Source organism: Anguilla rostrata, chromosome 6, assembly GCF_018555375.3.
Source record: "Anguilla rostrata isolate EN2019 chromosome 6, ASM1855537v3, whole genome shotgun sequence".
NCBI classification, from domain to species: Eukaryota; Metazoa; Chordata; class Actinopteri; order Anguilliformes; family Anguillidae; genus Anguilla; species Anguilla rostrata.
In genome coordinates this window covers 5,122,354-5,134,853 of record NC_057938.1, presented here as the reverse complement: position 1 = coordinate 5,134,853, position 12,500 = coordinate 5,122,354, and the positions used below count along the sequence as shown (strand labels likewise).

The 12,500-nt window shown below is 53.6% G+C and overlaps 1 protein-coding gene across 2 annotated transcripts in view; it reads right to left on the bottom strand.

Moving 5' to 3' along the window:
- Positions 1–12,500, bottom strand: part of eif2b3 (eukaryotic translation initiation factor 2B, subunit 3 gamma) — a 45,087-nt gene that overhangs the window by 13,655 nt on the left and 18,932 nt on the right. For both annotated transcript variants that reach the window (XM_064341686.1, XM_064341685.1), the window contains exons 6-8: positions 4,697–4,786; positions 1,808–1,938; positions 1,261–1,451 (exon numbers count right to left, since the gene is read on the bottom strand). In XM_064341686.1, coding sequence (XP_064197756.1) covers positions 1,261–1,451; positions 1,808–1,938; positions 4,697–4,786 — 412 coding nt within the window. The remainder of the gene's footprint in view (positions 1–1,260; positions 1,452–1,807; positions 1,939–4,696; positions 4,787–12,500) is intronic.

Below are 12,500 nucleotides of genomic sequence, written 5' to 3'. Positions count from 1 at the left end.
GGCGGTCAGCGGTCAGGGTGCGGTCATGGTGCGGTCATGAGGGACACTCATTCCCTTACGTTACGCCAAAGTGGAAACTGGACCACGCCAGGGCCTTTCCCACAATGCACCACTTCCGAGGCCATTTCTGATCCCGAACTTCATCATGTGCATCTACTGTATGTCTGTGCAGTTGTCATGGTAATACTGCTTCTCAGACGCTGCAGTCAGGTGCTTACTCTGCTGTGTCCCTCCACCAGGCCGTCTCAGTCAGTTCTGGAGACCATTGGCCCCATGTGACCCCGAAAAGCCCCACCCACACTGGAAAGCCCTCATTTCCATGCCTGACTCGCTCCCTCACGCTCTCTCGTGTTTTATATACATGCGCAAGGACACACAAGTACCCTGCAAAGACTATGGCTGATCCTGCAATTCCAATGACCGATTCTCCAAATTCAGCGACCAGTTCTGCAAATTTAAATTCGATCCTGTATTCTGCAAGCATTACATAATGATTTGTATTGTTAATTATAAAAGTTTCTGTCTTTGTACATGAACCGATTCCCAGCAAGGCACAACTTCCCAATTCCAATAACTGTGCATGGTGGGAAAGGCACCAGGATGCACCACTGGGTATGCATACCAGTAATGTTTCAGGTTTTTCATATCACATAACAAAAAATAATTTAACATAATAAAACATAATGCAATACAGTATAACATAATCCGTAAGACATTATATGAAGGCATGGCTTACTTACATTTTCAAAGGCATTGGGTATGGAAGCCCCAAAACCAAAGGCAATTCAATTATAATATCTTATCATCAGAGGCCTCACTATGTTTTGCTCTCTCATGCAACTGCATTGGTGCCCCTCCTTCCTACCCTCCCTCCAATCAGACAGCTGCATTTTGTGAAGCCCAGCATCTAAAACCCTTTGAAGAGTTGGTTTTCTAGAATGTTTTTTTTTTCAAAATTATAAGTCGGTGTTCTAGAACTCCGGTGCCTTGAGTCACGAGTGGTGACTGTTACATCAGCATTAGAATGTTCAGTTAAGAACATTCTAATCACATGTTTGTGATCTTACACCATAAAGGGTTAAGTACCACATTTCTTATGTGTTGGCTGCCAGGGGGCTTTGAACCCAGAGCCTTCCGGTTGCCAGGGGCTTTGAACCCAGAGCCTTCCGGTTGCCAGGGGCTTTGAACCCAGAGCCTTCCGGTTGCCAGGGGCTTGGAACCCGGAGCCTGCCGGCGGCATCGTTCCCGTCCCCCACTCACCATGCGGTTGGCTTCGATGTAGGCCGCCAGCGTGTTGACGCGGTAGCACATGCCCTCCTCCATGATGTGGACGTAGCAGCGCAGCCTGCCGCCGTGGTAGGCCTCGCACATGTCGCCGCGGTGATCGTTCCAGCAGGACCGCTCCCGCGCCAGCTGCAGCTGCTCCTCGTCCGGGGAGGAGATGTGGATCTCTGGGCAGGGAGGGGGTCGGGGGGGGGATCAGACTCACCCCTTCACCATCTCCTCCTACGACATTAAGGCCTTGGCCTGGACTCTCCTGGCTCTTAACACTGACTTTCTCCATATTCTATAAGGCGTCTTTGTGCTAGTGTCTCTGAACAAGCGGTGTAGGAATAAAACGGCTCAAGTGACAAGCTATATATTTGAAAGTCAAAAGTTGGACAAAGACAAGTGTTCACTGAGCTCAGGCTAAGGTGCAAAAAGGTTGGCTGAGCCCTGCCTATCGATCTAATTAAAGGGTTTGGATAAAGTGAAAAATATACCTGCTTCCTTGACCAAGGTTGGCATGGCTGCAGGGGAAGCTTACCCGTGTTTGTGTTTGTGTCCTTCTTCTGGTTCTGATCCAAATCCTCCTTGTTCTTTTGTGAGCTGACAGATTTCGAGAACTGTTTGCGGACCAAATAAGGAACCAGTTCACCACGAATGGAAGAGATGGACCTAGGAGAGCAATCGATAATTCAGAAAACCCCACAGTTTTCCGTTTGCAAAAACAGTTTTTTTCCCCCCATTCTTGAGAAGAAAAGTATTAGAAATCTGTAGTAAAATTCTGACAGTAACCCCTAAATTTAAAAATGGCAAGAACACGGACAAAATACTGTTACTAGTACAAAAGCCAAAGGGCGTTGCATAGCGAAAAGAAAGAAAGAAAGAAAGAAAGAAAGAAAAAAAAACACTGGGACCCAGGACATTAGCTAAACGTACTTTACATTCAGGTCATGTGACGGTCTCTCCCCGCTATAAATCTACGGGCGCTGCCACAGCCGATTAGAACACTCCATTTGCTCCCGGCCACGCCGAGCGGTGTCGCCAGGAACGCCGGGACTGGTGGAGGTCCAGGGCGCTGCGCGGGGTGGCATGAGGTTTGCGCCAGCGGGGTGGGGGGTCGGGGGTGAGGACGACAAAAAAAAAAAAAAAAATCGCTCGCCGCATCGACGGCTGGCATCCGCGCGGAGTTTTACGAGCGCGCGGCGTTCCGTTACGGGGGGGGGGGTGGGGTGGGGGGGGGGCGAGAACATGCGCTCACACGGGCGGGGTTCATCTCAATCCGCCGCGTCGGCGGGTTCACGGGTCTCAAACAGGTTAAAAAGGATCAGGGCCCGAGTCGTGTTTTCAAACTTCCATGTTAAGCCCGCGGGGGCAATTTAATTTTCTCTCCCCTCACTTTCAATCTCTCTCTGTCCCTCTCTATCTCTCCCCTCTCTCCCTCGCTTTCTTATTTTCTTTTTAAAGGGGAGATTAGAATTTCCATCTGAATGCAGAGAAAGAAACAACAGTTACTCTGTCCATTTTTCTTCTTGAACGCTCTGCAGCAGGAACACCCCGGAGAGGGGGAGAGAGAGGGAGAGGGAAAGAGAGAGAGAGAGAGAGGGAGAGAGCGAGAGAGAGAGAGAGAGGGAGAGAGCGAGAGAGGGAGAGAGGGTGAGTGAGAGAGAGAGAGGGGAGAGAGGAGAAAGAAGAGAAAGTGAAAGAAAATGAGGAAAAAAAAGCTGAATAAAAAAAAGTCAACCCACTTTGAAGAGAAGAAGGGGAGGGGGGGGTGGGGGGGGGGGAGGGGATGGGAGGGGGGGGGGAAACAGGGCTTTCTGTGCCTCAGAGTCTGGGGGGCAGATTAGGCAAAATGATATTTATATCAGGAGAAGTCTGAATTAAAATGTCAAAGCGTGGGGAAGCTGTGGGAACAAGCGGGCGCGGTGCGTATTTGTGTAAACCCGGCGAAAACCCCCATTCGGGGGAGCGCGGCTGAATGGGAATTAATGCGGCTCCCAGCACAAGCCACCTGTGCTTATTTTCAACACCACTTAAAGGAGCTGTTCGCATTTCCCACAATGTGAGTTTAACAAGCACAAAGGGACTGTGTGTGTGTGTGTGTGTGCGTGTGTGTGTGTGTGTGCGTGTGTGTGTGTGGGGGGGGGGGGTAGGGGGGCGGACGGAGAATAGGGTACCGGGGTGGGAGGGGGGGGAGGCAATTACTAGCCTGTGTTTCATATTCAAAGCCAGCGCCCTGGACTCCACAGTCATCTTAAGAATGCATGCGCAGGGTCTAAAACCGCCGTCTGAAACCAACGTCCACCGCCGGCCATCTCTAACGAGGAGGACTCTCTCTGTCCCGCGGACGTTTATTTCCCAATAAAGAGCATCAGAATTAAAAATATAGTATATAAAATAAAATATATGAGGCCTTTTCATTTCATTACTAATGTCCCAGGGAAATGTCATTCTTTTTTCCCCCATGTTTAATCTTGAGAATGAATAACTTTCTATCTATGCTTTCTTCACCCATCTCGTCTGCAGGAAAGGAAACCTCAAGGCTTGTGCCAGCCTAAAATCAATTGACATTTCCCATCATCCCTTGCAACATTGATGAGATGGCTGACAGACTTGAAAGCAAAAAATATTTTTTTCTGTTTCTGTTCACGGAGTGATGTATGCTCACGTAAAACGCGCTAAACTAAGAAAGCTACTACCACAACTGACAAAAAAAAAAAACACTCCACAAAATGACTTTAGTGAGCAAAATACATAAATAAAGACAGAGGGGGAAAAGCAGACTGTATTCACGCTGTGCATTGACGTGAGGGGGGGGGAAATGTAATGTCATACATGTCGTAGGCCGTAAACCTCGACGGTCAAGCCTGCATTTAAAAATAAAAAGCGCGCACAGTGCAGGTGAGTGACCTCAGCAGGCAGGAAGTGAGCCTCAAACGCAGCTGTGACCGAGGGGCCCCTCCCAGCCTAACGCACGGGGGGGGGGGGGGGGTTGGCAGCCCATAAACTGCTCAGGTAGCACACTGTAAAACAGGTTTACACCTCCCGGCCCCCCCAGCCATTCCAGCCAGGCCACTCTCACACTGACAGGCCTTATGTTCCCCAGCACAACCGGGCGTGTGTGTGTGTGTGTGTGTGTGGTCAGTGTCCTGAAAAAAGGCCCACATGACCATAATGCTTAGGGGAAGGATAAAACATTTTTTTAAAATTCTTGATGCTCCAGAGATATCAGGTTTTTGGGGGGTTTATGTATGGCACCTACAGTACTCAGAAGCATTAAAAAACCTGTGTATAAATGTGGGTGTGTGTGAGTGTGGGTCCGACGTACATTATACAGACACACAGTCTCAGGAGGAAGATAAAGTGATATACAGTGATATAAAGCGACATAAAGCGATATAAAGCGATATAAAGTGATAAAGCCCCTCACTTGTTCTCTGCCAGGAAGTGGATCACGGACTTCTTCAGGCAGTACAGGTGCGCGTCCAGCAGCCCGGTTCTGATCCGCATCCTGGGGTGCCTGCGTCGGGGGGGGGGGGACAGAACACAACGCGTCAGACGGATGGGTCGGGGTGCGAAGGCGGCGGCTAGTTAGCCGCGGACGCGCCGCTACGACACCATACATGGCCGACACACAACAAAGACCTCCTACTGCAGCACAGCAGGCTCACGGCCAGCCTGCATCGGCAAAAGCAAACACTCCTTTATTTTTTACATTCTCTCATTTAGCCCGGCGCTTTCTAATTAAACGGCAAAGTTTATCTTTACATTATTCGCAGTCTTTAATTTTCCCCTTTTATGCCTCTTTAATTCATCCCCTTAAAGCACTTTATGAGAACATCTGTCATGAAGAGAGAAGAAAAAAAAACCCAAAAAAAAAACCCAGAGGCCGCAGCATAAAAGCGCTGGGATGTCCTGGTATCTGTCTATTGTCCGCCATCAGCCTTTCAAAGCCCCCGTCTGTGGGGCCGGCTGCCATGGCGACCGAGGCCGGCCTACCGCTCCCGACTGGTCGGATGCCAACACCGCTGGACCCCCCAATTGGTTTACGGCCTGTGATTGACGCGACAATGTTCCGGGACCCTTCTGCAACACCCCTCCCCCCCCCCCCCCCCCCGGCACCCCCGGCACCCCCCTCGCAGGACCTGGAACAGCTGCCCGGAGGTCAGCCTAATTAATCTGTCCGGCGAGCCACTGTCCGCCGCCGATGTGCTGGAAACGACCTAAGAGCTCCAGCAGAGCCAAAATGGAGGCGTACGGGGCACCTCCAGGAAGTAATCAGGCTCACAGGGAGCGCCAGTCGCCACACAGCGAATTCTATGGAATTTTCCACCGGGATGCTTGACGGAAGAGTTCCTTAAAGCGCTCGGCTGCGGTCTTCTCTTTACGCGTCTGCAGTGGTTGGAAAGGACGGCGAAACGACAGAAAGTGACGCGCGGCGAAAGGCGAGAAAGAACGGACGGAGAACGTGGGTCGACCGGCGAGGGGGAAGAGCCGACACGGCGCGCACGTGTGCCGCGGGGTTCAGACCCGGGGGGCGGGGCCTACTTTAGCGGTCACGGTCACGGTCGCACCTGCTCCGCGGGATCAGACGCTTTTTTCCCCCCCCCGCGCTCTGGCGGGATCGCGGCCGTGCCCGGACACCCCTCTCCGCGAGCGCGTCCACATTCCAGAAAATTCCGCCACATTCCAGCACATCCTAGCGGCTAGCGGCTAGCAGTTAGCGGCGAGCGCTAGCCTAAGAGTGATCTGAGAACACGGATCAACGGACACTAAGCACTGTGGGTCAGAAAGGCCCGGGTTATGAGCACTTTAATATAAATCCCACGACTACTCCCTAGTACAGAGCTATTACTACACAAATAAAACAGTGAAGCTCACCTGTAACTAACCTCCTTTCACACGACAGCAACAATTGGAATAATCATCTAAATATAATAAAAATTCTATCACTACACTACAGGAAAGCTCTCAGGTGACCTACCTAAATTGAACAGGTTATGTTTTTTAAAATTCATTAAATATTAACCGGTGACATATTAAAATCAACCCTAGTGCAAGGGGATGGTTAAAAACCGCAGGATGGGATATATGTCAACAATGCCATCATTTTTTGTCATTTACCGAGCTGAAAACATTTGGGTACATGTTCAGCAAAACAGTAACTGATCAATGTTTCAATGAACTCTCAGTACTGTGACAAAAAAAAAACAGTGCACATGCACCTCTGGAGAATCTCCTGGCGGGAATAAAAGCAGCCTGACAACAGCAGTGAAGTCATTTCCCTGTGTTTCCCCAGATATGCGTGCAGTGAAAAAAGCCGTGTTGCTGCAGTGCTTTGGGCTTAAAGGGCCGGTAATGATTGACAGGGAAGAGCAGGGCAGTGTCTGCTGGTGTAATACATGCTAATGAGCGTGTCTGCTGAATAATGCGCCACCCTACTGAGGTCAGGCAGTGTGTGTGTGTGTGTGTGTGTGCGTGTGTGTGTGTGTGTGTGTGTGTGAGTGAGTGTGTGTGTGTGTGTGTGTGTGTGTGTGTGTGTGTGAGTGTGTGTGTGTGTGTGCGTGCGAAAGTACGTGTGTGTGTGTATGAGAGAGTGCGAGAGTGTGTGGGTGTATGTGTGTGAGAGAGAGTGCAAGTGTCAGCACGTGTGTTTGTGTGTGTATGTGTGCGTGTGTGCGTGTGTGTGTGTTTGTGTGCATGTGTGTGTGTGTGTGTGTGGATGAGAGAGAGTGCGAGAGTGTGTGCGTGTATGTGTGTGTGCGTGCGTGTGTGTATGTGTGTGCGTGTGCGTGTGCATGTGCGTGTGTGTGTGTCTGTTTGGGGGAGGGGGGTTATAAGATGAACAGCCATCCCAATTATCACTTCATAACAGAGGGCTCAGACGCATGTAATCCTACTGAAGGACAGACTTCAGCTGTCTCAGATCTCTGTAGGCTACATTAAGAGACCCTCCCCACCATCGCTTCCCAATCCCAGCAACCCCCCTCTCCCCACCCGACTCCCTCACCTGTCGGGTGGGCCGGGGCAGTAGGTGTGCGGGACGTCCCACAGCCGCACAGAGGTTTTGGGGGGGTGATGGCGGGGGTTTCCTGTGGCTCCCCCGAGCACATCCTCCCGCTGATGAGCACCACATGGGCCACATGTGCTGTCAGTGCGCGGCCAGCCGTGGCGAATGCCCGCGACCTCCGACCTCTCCCTCCCTGCCGCTTCCTGCCACGGCCGCAGATTCGCCGCGCTCCTGTCCCCGCTCCAACCCCCCCCCCACCCCCCAGTTTCACCGCGCTGCTCGGATTCGGACGCGTCTCCACCGACGGCGGCGACGGCGAGGTATGGGCATTAGGAACGCGCCGAGGGCCCCCGAAATCTCCCAGCAGCCTCTGGAAGGGCGAAGAAAGCACCCCAGCGCTGACTTCAGGCCAAAATAAAAATCCATCAGTTTACACCCGGGCTTGGGGCCTCCTGGGCTGCAGCGCCCGTCAGAACGTCTGCGGCCAGATTCCACTAATCTTGCCGGGACACAAATATTTTCATGTTTCTCCACAGTGATGCACGTGTTTGTGGTTCAAAGAGGGGGGGGGGGGAAGGAACACGGTCCACTGGCGCTTCACACACCAGGGTTTCAGGTGAACCGTGACCAGAATCCTTCTGTGCGTGCGGGCGCGCTCGAAAGCACGCTGCCCCCACCTCCCCACCTCCCCACCCCCCCCACGTTCACCGAGCGGGACCCCGCACCGTGCCCGGGCCCGGTGACGGAACGCCCCCACCGGATTTTTTAAGGGGGGGTGGGGGGAAATGCGATTTGAAACATTGAGAACAAAACGGGCCCCGTCTGCCGGCGGACGCTGACATCTCTAAACCAGATGCAGGGGCGCATAAATCACAGAGCGAAGGGAGGAGAGAGGGGTGGAGAGGGGAGAAAAAAAAGTAGTAGTAGTAGAAGAAGGTGGGGAAAAAAGAAAGGAACGTAAACAAGCGGAGGAGTAAATTATGACAGCTCAGGGCTGGCTCGGTCTGATCGCCGGGGCGAGGCGGATCCGGCAATGCAAAAACCGCGAAAAGTCCGGCCCCCGCGGACGTAACCGCAGCGGACGTAACCATGGCTATGTGTCACGGCGAGCTGCGAGCCGGCCGGGCCGTCGTTAGCGGGCCGCTGGTGCGTCTGTTCGCTCTATCTGTCTGCTTTGAGCAGACACTCACCGACGCCCTTATTCCTGGAAAACAGGACTCCCCCAATCCCCCCAAACAGCTCCCCCACCCCCCCACCGCGCACCGTGGCCACACATGACAGCGGCCTGCTCTTCATCAAAGCGCAGCCAATGGGTTGTCGCACAACCCCCCCCCCCCCCGCCCACACCCCACAACCCTCCCCAAATAATGTACTCTGTTAAAAAGCGGGACGTAAATGGCGTTAAAGGTGGATTTACGAGCCAGCGCCATAATCTCACATCACTGTGGGGCGTCTGTGGCCGGGGGGGGGGGTCAAGGTGTATTTACTGCGTGCGGGTGGAGGGACGGGGTGGGGGGGGCGAGGGATGAGGGGCGGGGGCTGGGGGCGGGGCCAGGCAGGACGGACAGCTGGGCCCCGGACCTGGAGCGACAGGTGCTCTTTATGTGACGGGATCCCACAATAAAAACACGCAGCAGCAGCAGCAGCAGCAGGCCCCTCTGCATCAGGCTACTTGAAAGAGGCCAGAGCTCTTTATGTGCTCTGGGACCCCCGGCTTCCACGGCAACGCCCCCCTACCCCCAAACCCCCCCCCTCCCACATCCCCCCCCCATCCCCGACACAGAGCCCCAAATCAAACCACGGATTTCAATTCATTTCACGGTTGGGAAAAGCATAACACGCTGGACCCGGAGGGTGGGGGACGCCGCTAAGCCAGCGCTGTAACAGCGCATTAATGTTTTTTCCAGCGCTGAGCCTGGAACCCTCTCCGTTGGTTCACACGGCTTCTTGCTTAATCGGGCTCGATTGAGCCGTTAGCCACTCAGCCCGTCTGGGTTTGAACTTGAAAGCAAAACGCTTTTGGCTGAAGAAACGCCTTTACCTGTACGGCTCGGTTACCACAACCCCCCCCCTCCCCAAAACGCAAGCGCCTCTCACAACAGCACAAACGGCAGGTACCCTGTCAGGGGGTGTCAAACCTAAATCGGCATTCAATTAAGAGCTCAATCAAAGCGGGCTAACTGAAGGCTCAGCTAAAGGAGGCAGCAGCACGGGCAGGCTAGCCCCAGGGCTAGGAGACAGGGAGAGGGCTGTTATTTATGGCTGTAACAGCCACCTTTAAGGCTGGGGATAACTGAGCAGCGCAGGGCTTCTTACGCTCAGATTTACAGTTTCTTTTAAACCCGAGGAGAGAGGGGGAAAAAAAAACAGCGTGAGTAATCAGCGAACCCTCCCACCAATCGTGTGCGACTATACACCGCGCCGCAGAGCGTTTTAATGAATGATTCACCGGATTCCCCGCTGTTCGCTGCGACTGGATTTCCACACACACGTCTTACGGCGTTACTCCACAAACAGGGCCGTAAAAAAAAAACAAAAAAAAGAAGAAAATCTTTAAACCGCGCCAGAACGGGTGAGTCACGAATTGTTTAGCGCCGAGCTACCGAACGACTGAACCTACAACCCCCCACCCCCCACCCCCCAAAACGCCGAATTCCACGTCCCAGCGGCGTGAGGTAATGCTCTTCACGGCACCGCTCAAAGAGGGACCGGCCCGGCCCGACCGCATCTGTGTCACAGAGCGAGTCTGCGTCAACATTAGCCTCGGTCAAACACGCGCGGGACCGACCGACCGACCGACCGCCCGCCAACCGCCCGCCGACCGCCCCGCCCGTGGACCGCCACCCACCCCGCCGCCACGCAGAGAAGCCCCGTCTTTGTTCTCCTCGCCTCGACCCGGAGGGTAAATATTTGGGCCTGAAAAATAAAAATATATATATATATATATAAAAAAAAAACAAAACAACGGAGACTGGGTCGGGAACACGTTGGGTGGTTCGGGCAGCAGGGTAACAGCTGTGCTGTGTGACTCCGCTCAGAAACCTCCCAAACATCTTCTCTCTCTCTCCTTTTTTTTTTCTTTTACATTTATTTTTTTCTTTCGAGTGCTAGGAAAGTTTAATTTTCCTGTTTTTCTCTCCGGCTTTCAACGTCGTGACGCAGGCAGGGTTTTCGGCCTAGTTCTATTTTTTATTTTTTTTGTTTTCCCTACGACACACAATCAGTAAAGTTTTCCGGTTATTACTCTGCGGAGACAAAATACGAAACGCGCACACGCTTGTAAATCACGCGAATAATAAAGGATTACAATAATAAATAACAATAACTAGCTAACTTCAGTGCTAGCCCCGGCGGCGCTACTTCCTGTTTCTGGCAGCGGGGAACGGGAACCGGGTGCTTGAAATTGAAGTTTGCGTTCTGATTTCACCCCTGGGCGCGCGGGGGGCAGTATATCAGGGGAAGCAGGAGAGGGAATTAAAGAATAGGGCTCCGGGCGGCTCGTAAATCAGGGCGCCAAGTACATGCGAGAGGCCGCGCGCTGGAGCGCGGAGGAGGAGGAGGAGGAGGAGGAGGAGGAGGAGGAGGCCGCCGCCGCTGCCTCCGAAGCTGTAAAATCAATTAAAGGGTCAACCGCTATCACATGTGCGCCGCGCTCCTCAGCCCAGGGGCTGCGCTCGCAGGGATGTGGAAAGGACCGGGAGGGCCCCCCCCCCACCCCCCCGGCGGGCGGGGCCGGCCTGCGTGCGGACGCGCTCCCGTGCCGCCCGACTCCGCCCCCACCCCCCCCCAACCCACACAACCTGTGTAAGGAAGACCTGGGAAAACCCCGGAGGAAGGGGAAGGGGAGGAGGGGGGGTCATCCCGTTTCAGTTCCACACGTCCGGGTTTCGTTGACCGTGCAGAAGGCCAAGCTGCACGGGACCAGGTTAAGTGTTCCACAGGCACTGGGACACAGGACTACAGCAGACTGCACACACACCCGTTTGCTGCGCTCAAACTAAAAGCCAAACAAAGCAACGAATCAAAATAAAAGAAGGCTCCGCACACCAAAAGATGGTTTTAAGTGAGGCTTTGGGTGTGCAGAGATGGTCACAATGGACACTAGTCGTCATCATTTATATGCTTAACATTTTTACTTTGCTTTGCAACCTCTTAAAAAAAACAATAACACTAAAGTATAACCCATGGATGGCCAACACTCAAATAACTAAAGTAAGCAAGAGTACTAATGAAAAGTCCCCATTTTCCTCTGCAGACAATCCACGGAATATACTGTTACGAACCTGGCTGTCAAGCCAATGAACATATACTGTTCAGTACTTGCAGCAAAAACTACACCTCGAAAACATGTTATAGCAAGAACATTTCGCTCAGACATCTTGGGTTGCAACGGGTGCAACCTGAACATCTCGAAACGAACGACAACACGGCCTCTCCAGCGAAAACGGCGGGAACCCGACACCGGTGCTGCGGCGTCTTCGGCAGACACAACAGCGCTCCCGGGCTCACGCCTCGGTGGGGGGGGTTCGACTACGCGGCGGGACCGATGACTCCAGGCCGTCGAGCAGCCTCCCGCTCTCCGCGACGCTCCTCCGCTCGCTAAAAAGCCTCGGGTGCCTGGCTGGAGGAATATCTCAGGCACGCGGTTCGCAGAGCAGGAGGAGGAGGAGGACCACGGTGATATACGGACGCCGCACTCTGCAGCCCTGCTCAGACGGGAGGAGCGGGCCTGAAGACCAGACGAGGAAGGACCGGCGGAGGAATCTCGGCCGGCCCGGGAGTCCAGTAAACATGGGGTCAGTCCGGTGGCCCCACCGGGCCGCTCGGGGCCCTCCGCTGCATCGCCCGAATATGGAGCCCGCCCCGCTCGTCACCCCCTCGAGACGACGGCACCTCCATCCGCAGCGCCCCGTCCATAAGTCAAACCCGCCCCCCCCCCCATACACCCCCCCCGTCCCCCAGTCTGTATAAACACACGGTCAGACGAGTAAACATTTAGACACGGAGGAGACAAACAGCGGAATGAGGATAAACAGTTCGGACGTCCCGCTGACGCCCCCTTGTCCCCGTGTTCAAACATCCTACGGGCCGTAAAGCGAGGGATGAGGCCGGGGAGAGAAAACAGACTGGAAACACGGCCACGCTCGAAAGATGTCTGTCGAGATAAACGACAATAAAGTTTTAAGACCCGTCGCGTGGAGGAGGAGGAATGTCCGACAGCTCA